Consider the following 19,659-nt stretch of genomic DNA (forward strand, 5'->3'; position numbering starts at 1 on the left):
CCTTACTGATCATACGGGAAGGACTAAAAGACTTTCAGAAATTCAGTCCTTGAGCCAATAATGGAACGCCAGCAACCATTGACTTCTGGACTTCTTGTTCAGAAACTCATGTCCATATTTAAGCTACCCTTATCAAAACACACTTCCTAACCAAAATATCCTCCAAAATCTATTTTTCTCTGCTGTCAACAGATATTTGCAGACTTCCTGGTCAGCTGCCTACTTGCTCCTGGCCACTTAGGGGTCCTAAGTCTTTGGCCATCACTTAGATTTTCGCAAAAGGTCCAAACTGTCCTTGAGGTCCTTTCTACTCAGTGTGGTGTGTGGACCAGGAACACAGCATCACCTAGCAACGTGTTGGACACGCAGAATCTTTGGTTCCATCCCAGACCTACTGAGTCATAATCTGCATTTTAACCGCATCCCAGGGATATCTGTGTACATTAAAGTCTGAGGCTCCAGACTAGACTTTCAGGGTCTATTCTGTCCTTCCTCTTAATTAAGCACTACTGCCAAAAGAATCTTCCTGAAGCACAGTTCTAACAATGTCACTCTCCTTGGAAAACTTCAGGGCACCTCACTGCTTACAGATGAAATTTTTGACTCCTTAGCCTGACACTCAAGGCTTTCTATGATCTTATGTCTTCCTGGAAATGTCCATCAAAGTGCCTGCCATGTCCATAGTAGGTGGGCAATAAGTAATGTTCTGCATAAAAGAAAAGTGAGTGTACCTGAGAAACAACATATTTCTCAATTCTGGCTGTACTACGCTAGGCATTTGGGATAGACTAGTACAAAAAACAGACATGGTCCCTTGCCTTCATGGAGCTTAGAGACTGGCTGGAAGGATAGAATTTTAAAACACGAATAAAACTATGCAATGATAAATGATAAACGCTAGATAAAAAAATAAAATAAAATAAATGATCAGGCAGTGATACAGAGTAAGGTGGCCTGGTCAGAAGGATGGCCCCAAAGAGTGGGGTGGGGTGGGGGGCAGCCTGCTGGACCAGGCTGGGGGACGGCGCGAGCAAAGCCTTGAGAGAATTTCAGGATCGGAAGAGCGGCTGCCCTTTCAGGCTCACCCAGAAAACAGACTCCCTGGGGGCTATGGGGTGCACCTTCCAGGTCACTTAAGAGAAAACGCTGAATTTCTTTTCCCTCACATATGTCTTCACTGGGACCACGGGTTAGGCCGAGAGCACGGTTCGCTGCAGAGTCGCGGGGAGTCCAGCCCTGGAAATTAGACCTAGAGATACTCGAATCCGCCACTTACTGGCTCGCAACTCCCTTGAGCCCTAAGCTTCTGCTCCCTCAGGTACTAAGTGAGGTTAAGAAAAGAAGCAACTTTGCAGTCACTGTGAACGTCAGGTTGATAACGCTTGAAAAGCTGCCCAGAAAACTGCCACCCACATCGGTGCTCACCTGAACGTCGGCGGCTACATGATTACGACGGTGACGATCACTACTGTTAATCATTAGCTAGTGGGCAGAAGGCTCTACCCACAGATTCCTGCCCGCCCCCCCGCCCCCCAGGCCTCCCGACCCTGCCATCCCTAGCCACCTCCCCCCTGCGCACGGCCACCGTGACCCCAGCGCGGGCGCCAGACGCCGCCGCCGGACCCCCGTTACCTGGGGCCAAACGCGACTTGTCGCCACCTTGCGTCCTGGGCCCTGCCTCCCTCCCGGCCGCCTCCCGGCCCCGCGGCTGCCCGCGGCGGCGCCCCCCAGCCCAGCCCGGCCCGGGCGGCGCGGGCTGCCTCGGCGGGGCTGGCGGCGGCGGCCACGCTGCGCGCTCCGGCGGAGGGGAGGGGGCTCCGCGGCGGCGGCGGCGGCGGCGGCGGCAGCAGCGGCAGCGGCGGCGGCGGCGGGCCCGGCGGGGGGCAGAGCCAAGAGGCGCGGCGGCGGCGGAGGAGGAGAAGGAGGAGGATGCGGGGGGCTGCGGGCGGCGGCACGGCCCTGTCCGCAGTGAAGCCCGCGGCGCCCAAGGTGCAGGGAGTGGCCGTCGCCTCCTGCGCGCATCATTCCTGAGATGGCGGCGGCGCGGCGGCGGCTCGGAGAGCCCGGGAGGGGCCAGCCGGCCGCGGGCTGAGCCCCGCCGGCCGGGGAGCTCGCCCCGGGGCCCGCGCGGCGGCGGAGCCCGGGCCGGGCGGGCCTGGGGAGCGGCGAGGCCGGGAGCGGCCCCGGAGCGGAGCTCACGGCCTGGGGAGGCCGCGATGGCGAACGCTAGCGAGCCGGGCGGCGGCGGCGGCGGCGGCGAGGCGGCCGCCCTGGGCCTCAAGCTGGCCACGCTGAGCCTGCTGCTGTGCGTGAGCCTGGCGGGCAACGTGCTGTTCGCGCTGCTCATCGTGCGGGAGCGCAGCCTGCACCGCGCCCCGTACTACCTGCTGCTCGACCTGTGCCTGGCCGACGGGCTGCGCGCGCTCGCCTGCCTCCCGGCAGTCATGCTGGCGGCGCGGCGTGCGGCGGCCGCGGCGGGGGCGCCGCCGGGCGCGCTGGGCTGCAAGCTGCTCGCCTTCCTGGCCGCGCTGTTCTGCTTCCACGCCGCCTTCCTGCTGCTCGGCGTGGGCGTCACCCGCTACCTGGCCATCGCGCACCACCGCTTCTACGCCGAGCGCCTGGCCGGCTGGCCGTGCGCCGCCATGCTGGTGTGCGCCGCCTGGGCGCTGGCGCTGGCCGCGGCCTTCCCGCCGGTGCTGGACGGCGGCGGCGGCGACGACGAGGACGCGCCGTGCGCCCTGGAGCAGCGGCCCGACGGCGCCCCGGGCGCGCTCGGCTTCCTGCTGCTGCTGGCCGTGGTCGTGGGCGCCACGCACCTCGTCTACCTCCGCCTGCTCTTCTTCATCCACGACCGCCGCAAGATGCGGCCCGCGCGCCTCGTGCCCGCCGTCAGCCACGACTGGACCTTCCACGGCCCCGGCGCCACCGGCCAGGCGGCCGCCAACTGGACGGCGGGCTTCGGCCGCGGGCCCACGCCGCCCGCGCTCGTGGGCATCCGGCCGGCGGGGCCCGGCCGCGGCGCGCGCCGCCTCCTCGTGCTCGAGGAGTTCAAGACGGAGAAGAGGCTGTGCAAGATGTTCTACGCCGTCACGCTGCTCTTCCTGCTCCTCTGGGGGCCCTACGTCGTGGCCAGTTACCTGCGGGTCTTGGTGCGGCCCGGCGCCGTCCCCCAGGCCTACCTGACGGCCTCCGTGTGGCTCACCTTCGCCCAGGCCGGCATCAACCCTGTCGTGTGCTTCCTCTTCAACAGGGAGCTGAGGGACTGCTTCAGGGCCCAGTTCCCCTGCTGCCAGAGCCCCCAGACCACCCAGGCCACCCTCCCCTGCGATTTGAAAGGCATCGGCTTGTGAGGGGCTCTCCTGCCTCGTACGCCCCACCCGGCCTTTCCCTTTGGCTCGGACAGTGACGTCGTTTCTCTCTCTTATGCCCCCTTATTAATTTTCTAAGCTGCCTTCAAAATGACTCTCAAAGTGGTTAAGCACTTGGATTGTACAGACTACTTTTTTTTTGGTGGTGGTGGGGGGGGGAGGGATGGGTTTCGATGTTCCAGCCCCACCTCCAGCTCCGTGCATTTGTCCTACTAAGTATATTTTCATCCTGAACAATAGGCCTTGGAGTCTTTGTACTGGTACTGACGTCTTTTATTCCATGTGTTCCTTTTTTTTTTTTTTTTTTAAATAAAGCCTACACTAATTTTCTTCATGCAACGTTTCCTAAAGACCTTGGCCAGTTTTCTACAGAAGCTATTTTTGACAACCTCAAGTGGCATTACATTTCGCAGTGAAGTAGAGGAACCTAGGGGACTTCACAAGTTTGATTTCTTGAGGGTCTTCTGTGGGAAGCAGGAGAAAGGGGGGAGGGGAAATTGTCGTCAGTTCCCCCTTGAGTTGCCGGCCGTGGGGTCAGTTGTGCTGCTCTGGTTCTTTGAAAGCGTTGAAAACTTTGTTCAGTATCGGTAATGAATTTGAAGAGCAGAAATGGGAGCGTAAAGTAGCGAGGCAGTGTTTTTTCAGCAGTGACAAGTGACAAGATTTGTTTCCTACCTTACTTTATACTACTAGAAAAATACACATCAGCGGCAACAACTGCTCTCTGTATTATACCAATCTTGAGTGGAAACATTTCTGTAAAATTGTAACTTTTAAAAAGAGTAAAAGTGTTTTGGTCAGTGATGGTGTGGAGAAAAAAAAACCAGTATTGCATGTTTTTGTACTGATTGTGGTTCACGGATTGGGAAGGCTCTGGGAAGCAGAGTCAGAACTAAGTCAGAATTGCTTAGGTATTTTTTGCCAATAAAAATGAAAATAAGTTTATGGAAACAGCTTGTGCTTTGAGACGCCCAGTTTTATTCTGTCTTATGAAACTAATTTCCACTTTGAAAACTGTTCTCCTTTTGTTCATGGTATCAATGAATGGAATATAATGATAACTCTACTTCTACAAGACAAAGCATTTCCTTAAAATGTTTGCTAGGTTAAGCTGTGCTGTTCATCTGATGGATATTTTAAATTAATAATAACAACCATACTTTTAAATATTTGGTAGACACACTGTAATCTTAAACGGAAAGACTAAATTCTGCAAGTACTGTATAATATTTTTTGCTTATAATGCTACATTTTTATTAATGTACCTTCCGTTTTGAGGATTTATATCTGTATTTCTCTTTGCATTATACAAATATACCAGTATTTTCATTCTGGAGTGGTTTCTTGTTGCTGTTGTTTGAGACTGTGACTGGTACTGATACACTTCTAAATACGGTATTCGTTCCATTATCCTGTGAGTGAATGGCTCATGAGTTGACCATCAGAATATCTAAGGCATTTGGAGTCTAGCTAAGATACAAGATAAAAAGATGCACATCTTTTCTTTAAAGGAACGCAGTAGTATATATTGCTTTAAAACTTTTTTTAATAAACATACAGAAGACGAGTGTGAGCAAAGCAATCATTTTGATAAAAACAATAAATATGAGCACAGTAAATATGCTGAAATTTATTGTAGTTCATATTGTATAATATGAACTATTAAGTATTCAGTGCAAGAGGGATAAGTCATAATGAGGGTGTGGCCAATTTATCTCTGATAAACGGTCAGCAGTATTCTTTTTTGTCCGCAGAAGACAGTCTGAAGATGGTCTCATAGTTGGAAAATACAAGTAACAATTACCTTCTTCCTCCCCAGGTCGTGAGACCAGGTAGATGTTAATTATCCGACAGCCACTTGCCAGAAATCTCAGCTAACCCCAAAACAGACAGGCCCAGGCTCTTCATCTAACCCTCCTCCGCCTCCCAGGGATCCAAGTTCAAAACAACAGAAGTCACTAAGCCCATGTGATTTGTAGACTATTTAGCACCTGGCATGGAGCAAGGCCCAAACCATTTGACCCCTGAATATCTTCAGCCTTAGGCAGCAACCTGACTGTTGAGACAACCCGTTCAGACTGCTCTCTATATATGGATTTGAGTTCGTGGTTGTTTTTTAACAGGAAAATCCATAAACCCGTGATTCTCAAATTTTAATATACATAAGAATTACCTGAAGTGCTTGCATGGTCCAGAGATTATTAGGAGGGGTTGTGGTTGGATCCAAGAAAGAACATCTTTAAGAAGCACACCGGTTGGCTGGAGATATACCAACAGGCCTTTGTTCAAAGATTTACTTTATTATTTTATTTCTTAAAAAATGTATTTGTTTTGAGAGAGTGAGTGAGCAAACACAAGTCAGGGCGGGGCAGAGAGAGACAGGGAAAGAGAGCATTCCACACAGGCTCCGTGCTGTCAGTGCAGAGCCCAACCCGGGGATCGAACCCACGAACCGTGAGATCATTACCTGAGCCAAAATCATGCGTGGGACGCTTAAGTGACTGAGCCACCCTGGTGACCCTCAGACAGAGATTCGCTTCAGATGGCATGTCTACACATTCGATTATGTGGTTCTGTTTTGTGCTTCATTCTGATTAGGTGGATGATTTCTAATGAGAGTTCAGGTGAAGAGTAATGAGAAATGACAGTCAACTGTAAAAGAAACAGAAGAACAAAGAGAGGCAGAGAAACGAGCTGTCTAGGGGAATGGTGTAGAGATGCAAAAAGCCCCTCACACCTCAACAGCTTTTTGGATCAATGAATCTATTAACATGTACTTTGATTGCTAATTAATAAAACATCATCAAGAAAAAGTTTAGTTGCGTTGCAGAATACTCATCAATTGCTGGACAGGTACAAAGTCTTTGGGGAAGACTTCTATTAAAATAGCACATTTGTTTATTTGGGAAGTTTATTTAGCACGTCTCCACCCCTCCCACTCTCCCGTGAGATAAACCGGTAATCACTGCACTTGAGGCAATGGAAAATAGATTTCATGTACATAGATCTTCATCTGAATGTCCTGGCATGGAACTGTTGGTTCAAAACTATGCATTTTTACATGTTTTGATATCCTATGTCTATAAGCTTTGCAGAAAAAGGGTATCTATTTACATTTCCACCTAACTGTTCCTTTTTTAAAAAAAGAAATATCTCAAGTGGGGAAGCATATAACAAGCCAATAAACAATGACAATAATCTATTTAGTATCCAGCCTTGACAAATCTTGTCATTTTTTGCCATATTTGTTTCCACTTTCCTTTTCTTTCTTGACTTTTTTTTAACTTTTCCTTCTTTCTTTGTCCCTCTTCTCTATTCCCTCTCTCCACTCTTCTCTCTCTCCCTTTCCTTTTTTCCTTTCTCTTTTTGAAAGATGTGAAACATGGCACAATTACTTTTGCCAAGTCTTGGATCTCACCACCACCCCCTACCTTCTCAAGTGCCTTGCCCACTAAAAGATAACAGGTGCTGGGTCCTAGGGCTGAGCTAGGGTTTCCTTTTGCAGAGAGATGGGGGTGGGGGGTGGGGGGGGTGGGATCCAGTCTAACCTTTACCATCTTTCTAAGGCCTGCAGGATGGAATGCAAACACATCCTCCCTTTGATGATGACCTTTGTATACGCTCTCCTTGGAAAGCCTATGTCCCCTTCTCTGTCTGGGAATCTCACCAATCCCTCCAGAGCAGAGGCAATATTTGCAGTATTTAAGAACTGGGATGGCATAGGTGGAACTCACCTGTATACCCATACCTCTGGGTCCTGGTGAACATTGGGTTCGTGCTGGACCCAGATCCAAGACTCTGCAAGCCTTTCTTGGCCCAGCCACCCTCCTCCGGGCTCTCCTGGTGCACTGTGTTTACCTGTATGAATCCTCGTGTATGCCCGTGGCTCTCAGCTCCCTTAGCTCTCACCTCTGTCCTTTCCTTTCCCAGGCCCTGCCCTCCAGCCACTCCACAACCGTCATACCCTGAACAGATTGCAATGGGTCAAGCCTTTGCATGTATTGCTCCTTGTGTCTAAAGTCCTCATGCCCATTCCCCAATGCAACTGCTACTAAGCATTCAGATGTAAGGTGTGTATTCCTAGACATTAGGAGTGAACTAGCTGCCACGGGGGAGGGGAGGGGGGAAGACGGTTCTAGGGCAAACCCTGCAAAACGTTCCAGTCTCCAAACCTACTCTTTAGATCCGAGGGCCATGGTGGGTTGAGTAGCAAGTTTATGGTCTTACTGGCATTCTGAATTGTCTGTGTGCTGAGATATCTGGGGTTAGAAAGTGCAGTGGATGTAAAATACTGTTCTCCATTCACCTGGCAGATGTGTCATTCTGTGCCACCTGCCAAGGCCGCTGAGCTTCAGGACCCTCTCCATGAGGGGCAAAGGAGGTAATGGGAAACCGTCTCCACCCACTCACATTCTAGACCGAAATCAATAATATCCTTTGCATTGCTTTTTAGCTGCTTCTGGAGTGAACAGAAGTTAAAGCAAACTTAGTCTGAGTCAAAGGGGTTCTTTATGCCTTTTCCTCAACTTAGACAAGACCCTGGGGGTTCAACCCAGCCCAAGAATAGAGCTCCCTTGTCTTCCCCCAGCCCTACCACTTCCTTTCTTTGGGGGTGTTTTTGGTGAGGATTTGGCATTGGGAGCCACAGCAGCCATGTTGCATCCATGAGAAGAGATACTGTCAACACAGTGAAGGTAACAGACCAGAAAGGCATCTATTTTAACAGAGGTGAGCTGCTTAACCAAACAAGCAACCTCATGGGATGCCTGCGTGGCTCAGCGGGTTAAATGTCTGACTCTTGGTTTCTGCTCAGGTCACGACTGCACAATCTGTGGGACTGAGCCCCACATTGGGCTCTGTGTTGACAGCTTGGAGCCTGCTTGGGATTTTGTCTCCCTCTCTCTCTGCCCCTCCCCTACTTAAACTCCCTCTCTCTCTCAAAATAAATAAACATTAAAAAAAAATCCCATAAGCAACCTCATACCTATAGACTCCTAGTCTTGAAATAGAAACTACTATTGCTTCAGGCACTAATAATGATGCTTTTTGAAGCAACAATTACCGGCAACAGTACTTAAAATATTCGATTCCCTTCACTCCTTTGACAGGAATACTTGATATCCTAGAACTGTATTTAAAACGTTAAAAAAAATTAGACTTATTTAATTCACTCACTCTTTCCAACTATCAGGTCATTCAGCCTGCTGTTGACTGTTGAATTAACCTGCCTTTGGAAAAATAGGAACTTTGACCTGATTTCTTAGAATGAAATAAACCTAGAAGATGAAAAAGACTACCTATTACCAGGCTAGTTTTGACCAGTGTATGTTTAAGATTTTGACATCATAAATCTAGTTACAGGAAAACGGAAAACCACTTGAATAAACCCATGGACAGTAATCAATTCATATTGTAAGCTAATAAGCAGCCAGTTTCTGTGTGTTGGGCAGGGCAGGAGGAGACGGGGATATGGAAGGTCCCCGTATGCTAATGAGTTAGCAAGCTAATTGGAGACACCTAGCAAACGTGCCTCGAGCCACAAATCAAGTCAGAACATAATACATGCCCAAAGCAGGCCCTAGATAAGGCGCTTGGGGATAATGAGGAGATCAGACATCATCATCAATTGTCTGGGATCTCTGGTTACCCAAGTGAGGAAAGGAGGAAAAACCAGAAGACTGGAACAAAATTGTCCAGTTTTCCTCTTCCCCCTCCTCTTGGGTTCTTCTTACCTTCTGACTCCCACATTCTCCTCACCCCGGTGTCCATTTAAAAAAAGAAAGTCCTCTAAGTGAAATGAAACCATGTAATTCTCTGCTCAACATTTTCTGTTCCAATTCTCTCCAAATATCCAAGCGCCAGTAAGGAATGTGGTCATTTTAATGGAGGAAATTTGTTATATAAAATCTTGCTTCAAGGAGAGCCCGCAAAGCCATTATTAATTAGACAAGTCAGAACTTAACAGAAATGAAACAGGTAGTCCTCAAGAAGACCACTCCACTTCCCTGCCAAAAGAAGAAAGAGTAGCAGGCTTTCACTACAGAAAAAGGTATTTTGTGCTTTTGGTCAAGGAAAAAGCAGGGGGAAAGCCTTAGTAGGTATTTAGTGCATCCTGTGTCCTGCATGCAGTCATTTAAGAGAAACAGACAGCTTGAAATTTGTTATCTGAAAGCCTCAAGTCTTGAAGTCACTTCAAATTACACGGTGAAAACATGCAAAAACATTTTAAGCTGCAATGTCAAGGCATAAATACAATTCTCTCATTTCTCTGTAACATCAAGGAGACAGGTACATTAAAGCTAATATTACTTGGCTTCTAGGAGGAATAATTTCGCCATTTATAAATAAAGATTTAAGTGACCAGTCTACTCTAGGTGGAGAACATATAAACTGTTGGCTAAGTACAGATGTAAAAATTTCCCTGATTGATTTCTACTACCTGAATGTGCCAATCTACAGAGCTTTCTAGGATATGCCAGGATATGATATGTGAGAGGAGCACATTGTTTTTTGGTTAGGCCCTGTGTTGGAACCTGGTCAGGGCAATAAATGGTTTCATTTTCCTGAACTACAGACGTGCTGTAATTCCAAAAGGCTTTGGAAAATTATTAAAGTTTCGATGCTGACTTAATACATGCCGTATTAGAATATTCTCCAGAGATCATGAAATGTAAAATGCATGTGGAGATGAAACTTTTCCATGTCTTCGTCACTTCACATTTTATTTTCTCCCCGCTTATTCCTCCATATATTTTCCCCAATGTGTTTCCTGAGCACTGACCAACTTGCATGGCAATGTGCTTAGTAGAAGAGGAAGAAGGAGACGAGACAGGGAGGAACCCCTGTCGCAGGTTCTCATCAGGGATAGCGACATAAAGAGTGTAACTGTACATTGTGTAATTCTTTCAACCCAGTCACGAGCAGTGTAATTTGCATATCTATCTTGAGGAATTATGGGATACCCAGAGCTATTTCTAGAATTTGATTTGCATAATTGTTCTAATCCTTTATGAGTATGGTGACATGTGGTCTGACAAAAGATTTCCTTTTAATTTCTAAGTTTCCTTATAAGTTTTAGAAAGGTATTAGAATTAAACACCTTTAGATATATATTTAATAACCTGCCTCTATTGAAAGGAACACAGTTATACAAAGGCATAATTAGTCTTCTGCTAATGGCATATTACTTTACTTTTTGCTACTTGAAAAAACAGCTTTGTTCACTGAAAGTTTGTCACTTAAAGTCTTTTTTTCACTTCCCTTTATCTCGCGCTTCTTGGTGAGATTAAAATTCACTTAAACATCCTAAGAAAATTTACAGTCATAAAGGGCCTCAGAGACATTCCCTGTCTCCAAAATTTCTTAGTCCAGGGATAGAGGACATATTTGAATTAAGAGGAGTGGCACAGAGAAATGGATTTATGCATTTTCTTAGGTTTGGAAAATTAATATTCTCATGACCAAAATACATAAGTGAGTTCAGCCATTACTGGTTTGATGATTATTCTTCCATTTGATTATCAGGTTCTCATGAAGATATTATTTCAGGGCTGTGATAAAGAGGAAAACCCCAGTATGGATGTCTGAACACTGACTGCTCTCAAGCCTCAGACTCCCCTTTTCTTTTTGCCCTACAGCCGAGCTACCCAGCCCCAGCAGGCAGGAATTCTCAGGTTGGCCCTGCCTCCTGATCACAATGAAATCTACAAACAACCAAACTGCCTGCCTAGTGCCCCCTGGACTGATGTGCGCCTGCCCCACCCTTGCCAGCAAATCCCAGGAGTCATAAATCTTGTCACATCCTTTGGGGGTGTGTCACCACCAGTCCCCAAATGCCCATCAGTTTTGGGTGGGGGGCTGATCCCACTCTCTGCAGGACAGACGCTAAATGAAAACACGGATGCTATGTTTTTCAAGGGCACAGAATGAAATCTGAAGTGTAACGAAATGATGCACTTTGGGAAAGAATGACTCCATTAGGATTGATTAGGGGAGAGGTGGAAGTGTTGGATAGAGACCCAAAATAAGAGTGGCCCAATTGTTTCTCTGGGGTTCTGGAGGCCTGCTTCAGGAGGTGATCCAGTGACTGGCTAGTGGGTCAGCTCCATTATCTTCCCCAAGTGCCTCCTACCCTCGGGGCTCAAAGTAGCCAGGTTAATTACTGAATCTCCCTGTTGGGGAGGAAGTGGAGCATGATGTCCTTTTTTTTTTTTTTTTTTTTTTAATTTTTTATGAAATTTATTGACAAATTGGTTTCCATACAACACCCAGTGCTCATCCCAAAAGGTGCCCTCCTCAATACCCATCACCCACCCTCTCCTCCCTCCCACCCCCCATCAACCCTCAGTTTGTTCTCAGTTTTTAACAGTCTCTTATGCTTTGGCTCTCTCCCATTCTAACCTCTTTTTTTTTTTTTCCTTCCCCTCCCCCATGGGTTCCTGTTAAGTTTCTCAGGATCCACATAAGAGTGAAACCATATGGTATCTGTCTTTCTCTGTATGGCTTATTTCACTTAGCATCACACTCTCCAGTTCCATCCACGTTGCTACAAAAGGCCATATTTCATTTTTTCTCATTGCCACGTAATATTCCATTGTGTATATAAACCACAATGTCTTTATCCATTCATCAGTTGATGGAGATTTAGGCTCTTTCCATACTTTGGCTATTGTTGAGAGTGCTGCTATGAACATTGGGGTACAAGTGGCCCTATGCATCAGTACTCCTGTATCCCTTGGATAAATTCCTAGCAGTGCTATTGCTGGGTCATAGGGTAGGTCTATTTTTAATTTTCTGAGGAACCTCCACACTGCTTTCCAGAGCGGCTGCACCAATTTGCATTCCCACCAACAGTGCAGGAGGGTTCCCGTTTCTCCACATCCTCCCAAGCATCTATAGTCTCCTGACTTGTTCATTTTGGCCACTCTGACTGGCGTGAGGTGATACCTGAGTGTGGTTTTGATTTGTATTTCCCTGATAAGGAGCGACGCTGAACATCTTTTCATGTGCCTGTTGGCCATCCGGATGTCTTCTTTAGAGAAGTGTCTATTCATGTTTTCTGCCCATTTCTTCACTGGGTTATTTGTTTTTCGGGTGTGGAGTTTGGTGAGCTCTTTATAGATTTTGGATACTAGCCCTTTGTCCGATATGTCATTTGCGAATATCTTTTCCCATTCCGTTGGTTGCCTTTTAGTTTTGTTGGTTGTTTCCTTTGCTGTGCAGAAGCTTTTTATCTTCATAAGGTCCCAGTAATTCACTTTTGCTTTTAATTCCCTTGCCTTTGGGGATGTGTCGAGTAAGAGATTGCTACGGCTGAGGTCAGAGAGGTCTTTTCCTGCTTTCTCCTCTAAGGTTTTGATGGTTTCCTGTCTCACATTTAGGTCCTTTATCCATTTTGAGTTTATTTTTGTGAATGGTGTGAGAAAGTGGTCTAGTTTCAACCTTCTGCATGTTGCTGTCCAGTTCTCCCAGCACCATTTGTTAAAGAGGCTGTCTTTTTTCCATTGGATGTTCTTTCCTGCTTTGTCAAAGATGAGTTGGCCATATGTTTGTGGGTCTAGTTCTGGGGTTTCTATTCTATTCCATTGGTCTATGTGTCTGTTTTTGTGCCAATACCATGCTGTCTTGATGATGACAGCTTTGTAGTAGAGGCTAAAGTCTGGGATTGTGATGCCTCCTGCTTTGGTCTTCTTCTTCAAAATTCCTTTGGCTATTCGGGGCCTTTTGTGGTTCCATATGAATTTTAGGATTGCTTGTTCTAGTTTCGAGAAGAATGCTGGTGCAATTTTGATTGGGATTGCATTGAATGTGTAGATAGCTTTGGGTAGTATTGACATTTTGACAATATTTATTTTTCCAATCCATGAGCAGGGAATGTCTTTCCATTTCTTTAAATCTTCTTCAATTTCCTTCATAAGCTTTCTATAGTTTTCAGCATACAGATCCTTTACATCTTTGGTTAGATTTATTCCTAGGTATTTTATGCTTCTTGGTGCAATTGTGAATGGGATCAGTTTCTGTATTTGTCTCTCTGTTGCTTCATTGTTAGTGTATAAGAATGCAACTGATTTCTGTACATTGATTTTGTATCCTGCAACTTTGCTGAATTCATGTATCAGTTCTAGCAGACTTTTGGTGGAGTCTATCGGATTTTCCATGTATAATATCATGTCATCTGCAAAAAGCGAAAGCTTGACTTCATCTTTGCCAATTTTGATGCCTTTGATTTCCTTTTGTTGTCTGATTGCTGATGCTAGAACTTCCAGCACTATGTTAAACAGCAGCGGTGAGAGTGGGCATCCTTGTCGTGTTCCTGATCTCAGGGAAAAAGCTCTCAGTTTTTCCCCGTTGAGGATGATGTTAGCTGTGGGCTTTTCATAAATGGCTTTTATCATCTTTAAGTATGTTCCTTCTATCCCGACTTTCTCAAGGGTTTTTATTAAGAAAGGGTGCTGGATTTTGTCAAAGGCCTTTTCTGCATCGATTGACAGGATCATATGGTTCTTCTCTTTTTTTTGTTAATGTGATGTATCACGTTGATTGATTTGCGAATGTTGAACCAGCCCTGCATCCCAGGAATGAATCCCACTTGATCATGGTGAATAATTCTTTTTATATGCCGTTGAATTCGATTTGCTAGTATCTTATTGAGAATTTTTGCATCCATATTCATCAGGGATATTGGCCTGTAGTTCTCTTTTTTTTTACTGGGTCTCTGTCTGGTTTAGGAATCAAAGTAATACTGGCTTCATAGAATGAGTCTGGAAGTTTTCCTTCCCTTTCTATTTCTTGGAATAGCTTGAGAAGGATAGGTATTATCTCTGCTTTAAACGTCTGGTAGAACTCCCCTGGGAAGCCATCTGGTCCTGGACTCTTATTTGTTGGGAGGTTTTTGATAACCGATTCAATTTCTTCGCTGGTTATGGGTCTGTTCAAGCTTTCTCTTTCCTCCTGATTGAGTTTTGGTAGAGTGTGGGTGTTCAGGAATTTGTCCATTTCTTCCAGGTTGTCCAATTTGTTGGCATATAATTTTTCATAGTATTCCCTGATAGTTGTTTGTATCTCTGAGGGATTGGTTGTAATCATTCCATTTTCATTCATGATTTTATCTATTTGGGTCATCTCCCTTTTCTTTTTGAGAAGCCTGGCTAGAGGTTTGTCAATTTCGTTTATTTTTTCAAAAAACCAACTCTTCGTTTCGTTGATCTGCTCTACAGTTTTTTTAGATTCTATATTGTTTATTTCTGCTCTGATCTTTATTATTTCTCTTCTTCTGCTGGGTTTAGGCTGCCTTTGCTGTTCTGCTTCTAGTTCCTTTAGGTGTGCTGTTAGATTTTGTATTTGGGATTTTTCTTGTTTCTTGAGATAGGCCTGGATTGCAATGTATTTTCCTCTCAGGACAGCCTTTGCTGCATCCCAAAGCGTTTGGATTGTTGTATTTTCATTTTCGTTTGTTTCCATATATTTTTTAATTTCTTCTCTAATTGCCTGGTTGACCCACTCATTCGTTAGTAGGGTGTTCTTTAACCTCCATGCTTTTGGAGGTTTTCCAGACTTTTTTCTGTGGTTGATTTCAAGCTTCATAGCATTGTGGTCTGAAAGTAAGCATGGTATAATTTCAATTCTTGTAAACTTATGAAGGGCTGTTTTGTGACCCAGTATATGATCTATCTTGGAGAATGTTCCATGTGCACTCGAGAAGAAAGTATATTCTGTTGCTTTGGGATGCAGAGTTCTAAATATATCTGTCAAGTCCATCTGATCCAATGTGTCATTCAGGGCCCTTGTTTCTTTATTGACCGTGTGTCTAGATGATCTATCCATTTCTGTAAGTGGGGTGTTAAAGTCCCCTGCAATTACCACATTCTTATCTATAAGGTTGCTTATGTTTATGAGTAATTGTTTTATATATTTGGGGGCTCCGGTATTCGGCGCATAGACATTTATAATTGTTAGCTCTTCCTGATGGATAGACCCTGTAACTATTATATAATGTCCTTCTTCATCTCTTGTTACAGCTTTTAATTTAAAGTCTAGTTTGTCTGATATAAGTATGGCTACTCCAGCTTTCTTTTGGCTTCCAGTCGCATGATAAATAGTTCTCCATCCCCTCACTCTCAATCTAAAGGTGTCCTCAGGTCTAAAATGAGTCTCTTGTAGACAGCAAATAGATGGGTCTTGTTTTTTTATCCATTCTGATATCCTATGTCTTTTGGTGGCGCATTTAATCCATTTATATTCAGTGTTATTATAGAAAGATACGGGTTTAGAGTCATTGTGATGTCTGTATGTTTTATGCTTGTAGTGATGTCTCTGGGACTTTGTCTCACAGGGTCCCCCTTAGGATCTCTTGTAGGGCTGGTTTAGTGGTGACAAATTCCTTCAGTTTTTGTTTGTTTGGGAAGACCTTTATCTCTCCTTCTATTCTAAATGACAGACTTGCTGGATAAAGGATTCTTGGCTGCATATTTTTTCTGTCTAGCACCCTGAAAATCTCGTGCCAATTCCTTCTGGCCTGCCAAGTTTCAAAAGAGAGATCAGTCACGAGTCTTATAGGTCTCCCTTTATATGTGAGGGCATGTTTACCCCTTGCTGCTTTCAGAATTTTCTCTTTATCCTTGTATTTTGCCAGTTTCACTATGATATGTCGTGCAGAAGATTGATTCAAGTTACGTCTGAAGGGAGTTCTCTGTGCCTCTTGGATTTCAATGCCTTTTTCCTTCCCCAGTTCAGGGAAGTTCTCAGCTATGATTTCTTCAAGTACCCCTTCAGCACCTTTCCCTCGCTCTTCCTCCTCTGGGATACCAATTATGCGTATATTATTTCTTTTTAGTGTATCACTTAGTTCTCTAATTTTCCCCTCATACTCCTGGATTTATCTCTCTTTTTCTCAGCTTCCTCTTTTTCCATAACTTTATCTTCTAGTTCACCTATTCTCTCCTCTGCCTCTTCAAGCCGAGCTGTGGTGGTTTCCATTTTGTTATGCATTTCATTTAAAGCGTTTTTCAGCTCCTCGTGACTGTTCCTTAGTCCCTTGATCTCTGTAGCAAGAGATTCTCTGCTGTCCTGTATACTGTTTTCAAGCCCAGCGATTAATTTTATGACTATTATTCTAAATTCACTTTCTGTTATATTATTTAAATCCTTTTTGATCAGCTCATTAGCTGTTGTTATTTCCTGGAGATTCTTCTGAGGGGAATTCTTCCGCTTGGTCATTTTGGACAGTCCCTGGCATGGTGAGGACCTGCAGGGCACTTCCCCTGTGCTGTGGTGTATAACTGGAGTTGGTGGGCAGGGCTGCAGTCAGTCCTGATGTCTGCCCCCAGCCCACTGCTGGGGCCACAGTCAGACTGGTGTGTGCCTTCTCTTCCCCTCTCCTAGGGGCGGGATTCACTGTGGGGTGGTGTGGCTCGTCTGGGCTACTTGCACCCTGCCAGGCTTGTGATGCTGGGGATCTGGCGTACTGGCTGGGGTGGGTAGGCAAGGTGCACGGGGGCAGGAGGGGCAGGCTTAGATCGCTTCTCTATAGGTGATCCACTTCAGGAGGGGCCCTGTGGCAGCGGGAGGGAGTCAGATCCGCTGCCAGAGGTTTGGCTCCTCAGAAGCGCAGAGTTGGGTGTTTGCGCGGAGCGAGCAAGTTCCCTGGCAGGAACTGGTTCTCTTTGGGATTTTGGCTGGGGGATGGGCGGGGGAGATGGCGCTGGCAAGTGCCTTTGTTCCCCACCAAACTGAGCTCTGTTGTCAGGGGGCTCAGCAGCTCTCCCTCCCTTTGTCCTCCAGCCTTCCCGCTTTCTGAGCAGAGCTGTTAACTTATGACCTCCCAGATGCTAAGTCGCGCTTGCTGTGGGAACACAGTCCGTCAGGCCCCTCCGCTTTTGCAAGCCAGGCTCGGGGGCTCTGCTTGGCCGGCGAGCTGCCCCTCCGCCCCGGCTCCCTCCCGCCAGTCCGTGGAGCGCGCACTGCCTCGCCGCCCTTCCTACCCTCTTCCGTGGGCCTCTCGTCTGCGTTTGGCTCCGGCGACTCCGTTCTGCTAATCCTCTGGCGGTTTTCTGGGTTATTTAGGCAGGTGTAGATGGAATCTAAGTGATCAGCAGGAAGTGCGGTGAGCCCAGCGTCCTCCTAAGCCGCCATCTTGCCGAAAGTCTACCTCTTAAACATTACTCTTGACGGGGCTCAGTCGCCGCCAGGAGCTGGGACGAGCCACCTAGCACAGGAACCAACCGCCGAGCATGATGTCCTTTGAAGCAAGTGGGGCAGAGGACTGGTGCTCACATTCCACTGCTAAGATCTCAGTCATATGGCCACACCTAGCCAAAGGATACTGGTAAATGAAGTCTCTAGATGGCTAGATGAGTGGCCATGTGCCTAGCTAAAACTTTTGGGGGAAGGGGAAGGAGGCAGAGGAGAGGAATGAAGGGAGGAAGCAAGCAAGGAAGGAAGGAGGGGAGAAGAGAAGAGAACGTGAGAATAAAGGAATGAATTAGGAAAGACAGATGGAGTTTACCAGTCATGTCTTCAAGCATTTTCCCAAATCCTTCTCACCAAACCCAGGGAAATTAATAGAGAATACTAACATTTGCTATCCAAAGGACTATTGGCTGCAGACGACATTCAACTCCCCAGAACCCAATCACAACACCATAGTTGGCATATTCTCCTGTGAGTCTCTTTGAGCAGCAATTATTTTCTTTTGAAATTTTATACAGGAGAAAATATTCTTTCGTATGTTCTTATGCCAGGCCTGAGATATTTTTCTCCTCCATTTTGAACTCCAACTTGGGATATGAAAAATGTATCTCAAGAATAAATGGGTAGGGGCATAGGCTGATCAGTGAAAGGACCCTAGCAAGGTCCAAGCAGAGAGCTGCCCTTAAAAGAAAATGGACTGATATCATCAGTAACACACAAGACTGTGGCTCCATTTCCCCTAAGAGGCCCTTTCTATCGAGGACAAGACTGATTTGCTTCAAGGCCACACAGGAAAGGCAGAGGTCCTGGGGTGAGAAGCAGTCAGGTAGGGCTGGCTTTGAGATGGGGACTGCTGAGAAGATACTGGATGATGAATACATGAGGCTGTCTTATACAATTTTGATTACTTTCATGTATAAATATTTCCATAATGAAAGGTTTTTGTTTTGCTTGGCTGAACCACACACACTGAAGCCCAGCCTCAGTCCTGCCTAATGGGAACAGGTCCGTACTCAGTCGCACTCAGAAAACTCAATTTGTGAAGCTTCTCAATAGCTATTCAAATCTCATTTAATAAAAAAAAAAACAAAACAAAAAAACCCCACAATTTTCTTCAACTTTTTCTTGTAAAGCTTTAGAATTTCTGCGACAAAAACACTTTTCATAAATTATATCACATTTTAATCAAGATGGTGAAATCTGGATTTGAACAATGTGGAAATTTGCTCAGAAGTCTACTCCAAAGATGTGAAATCTTTCATCTACTCTTGAGGTTATCTGAGCCTGTGGCCTTAAGCTTCAATGAGTGGCTTATTAAAAAATTTCTCCCTTGAAACAGTGAACTATACAGCTGACATACAATTGACACTTCTTTTTTAATATATACATATTTTTTACTTTAGAGAGAGAAAGAGAAAAAGAGAGCACGTGTGAACCCCCCGGGGGAGAGGGGCGGAGGGAGAAAGAGAGAAAATCTCAAGCAGGCTCCACACTCAGTGTGGAGCCTGACACGGGACTTGATCCCACAACCCTGGGATCATGACCTGAGCCAAAACTGAGAGTCAGACTTTTAACCAACTGAGCCACCCAGGCACCCCACAACTGGTATTTCTTTGGTTGGCTATTAAAATGTATCAAGTATTTACCTTTCCATTCCTTTGAATATAAATGGTAGTTTTCTATTTGTGTTTTTTAGTTTTTAGAATACCTATTTGGTAGAGCCCCCATTTGGGGGTTTAATTTTTTAATACTGTTGTTTCAAATTTTGTCTGATACTGAAACAAAATTGATATGAGCAGACACAAAGTATCTTCAGACGACACCAGTGGGTTTCGTAGGGGGACAATTTACCCCTACCTACTCATTTGGTAATGCCTAGAGACATTTTGGGGTGTGACGGCTTAGGGGAACTACTGGCATCTAGTGGGCAGGAGACAGGGGTGCTGTTAAACAGCCTACAGAATACGGGACCGTGCCTCACAACAAAAACTGGCCTGGCTCCGGAAGTCAGTAGCGTCAGTGTTGACAAATCCTGGATGAAAGTGAGCGAATGCCTGGAAATACCCCCCAGCTGCCCCTGCAGGGCGTAGCCCCGGTTTTGCCT

General features: G+C 45.9%; 2 protein-coding genes across 5 annotated transcripts in view; one reads left to right on the forward strand and one right to left on the reverse strand.

The window, feature by feature from the left end:
* The window catches only part of EIF4E3 (eukaryotic translation initiation factor 4E family member 3), a 67,842-nt gene extending 65,347 nt beyond the window's left edge, over positions 1-2,495 (reverse strand). For 2 of the 4 annotated variants that reach the window (XM_047845273.1, XM_047845294.1), the window contains exon 1: positions 2,385-2,495. The gene's annotated coding sequence lies outside the window, so the exon portion shown is untranslated. Of the gene's footprint in view, positions 1-1,632; positions 1,649-2,384 lie in introns of those variants that run through there. The other 2 variants (XM_047845282.1, XM_047845285.1) reach the window with 2 other exon arrangements.
* Positions 1,853-4,701, forward strand: GPR27 (G protein-coupled receptor 27). The gene has a single exon (XM_047845253.1). It carries the CDS (start codon positions 2,217-2,219, stop codon positions 3,348-3,350), a length of 1,134 nt encoding a protein of 377 aa, XP_047701209.1. The 5' UTR covers positions 1,853-2,216; the 3' UTR covers positions 3,351-4,701.
* The last annotated feature ends 14,958 nt before the right edge of the window (positions 4,702-19,659 follow it).

The sequence above is a fragment of the Prionailurus viverrinus genome, chromosome A2, assembly GCF_022837055.1.
Source record: "Prionailurus viverrinus isolate Anna chromosome A2, UM_Priviv_1.0, whole genome shotgun sequence".
Lineage (NCBI taxonomy): Eukaryota > Metazoa > Chordata > Mammalia > Carnivora > Felidae > Prionailurus > Prionailurus viverrinus.

Bases quoted from the DNA above. Each gene is read 5' to 3' on its own strand.
- GPR27 (XM_047845253.1), top strand. From the start codon at position 2,217: ATGGCGAACGCTAGCGAGCCGGGCGGCGGCGGCGGCGGCGGCGAGGCG.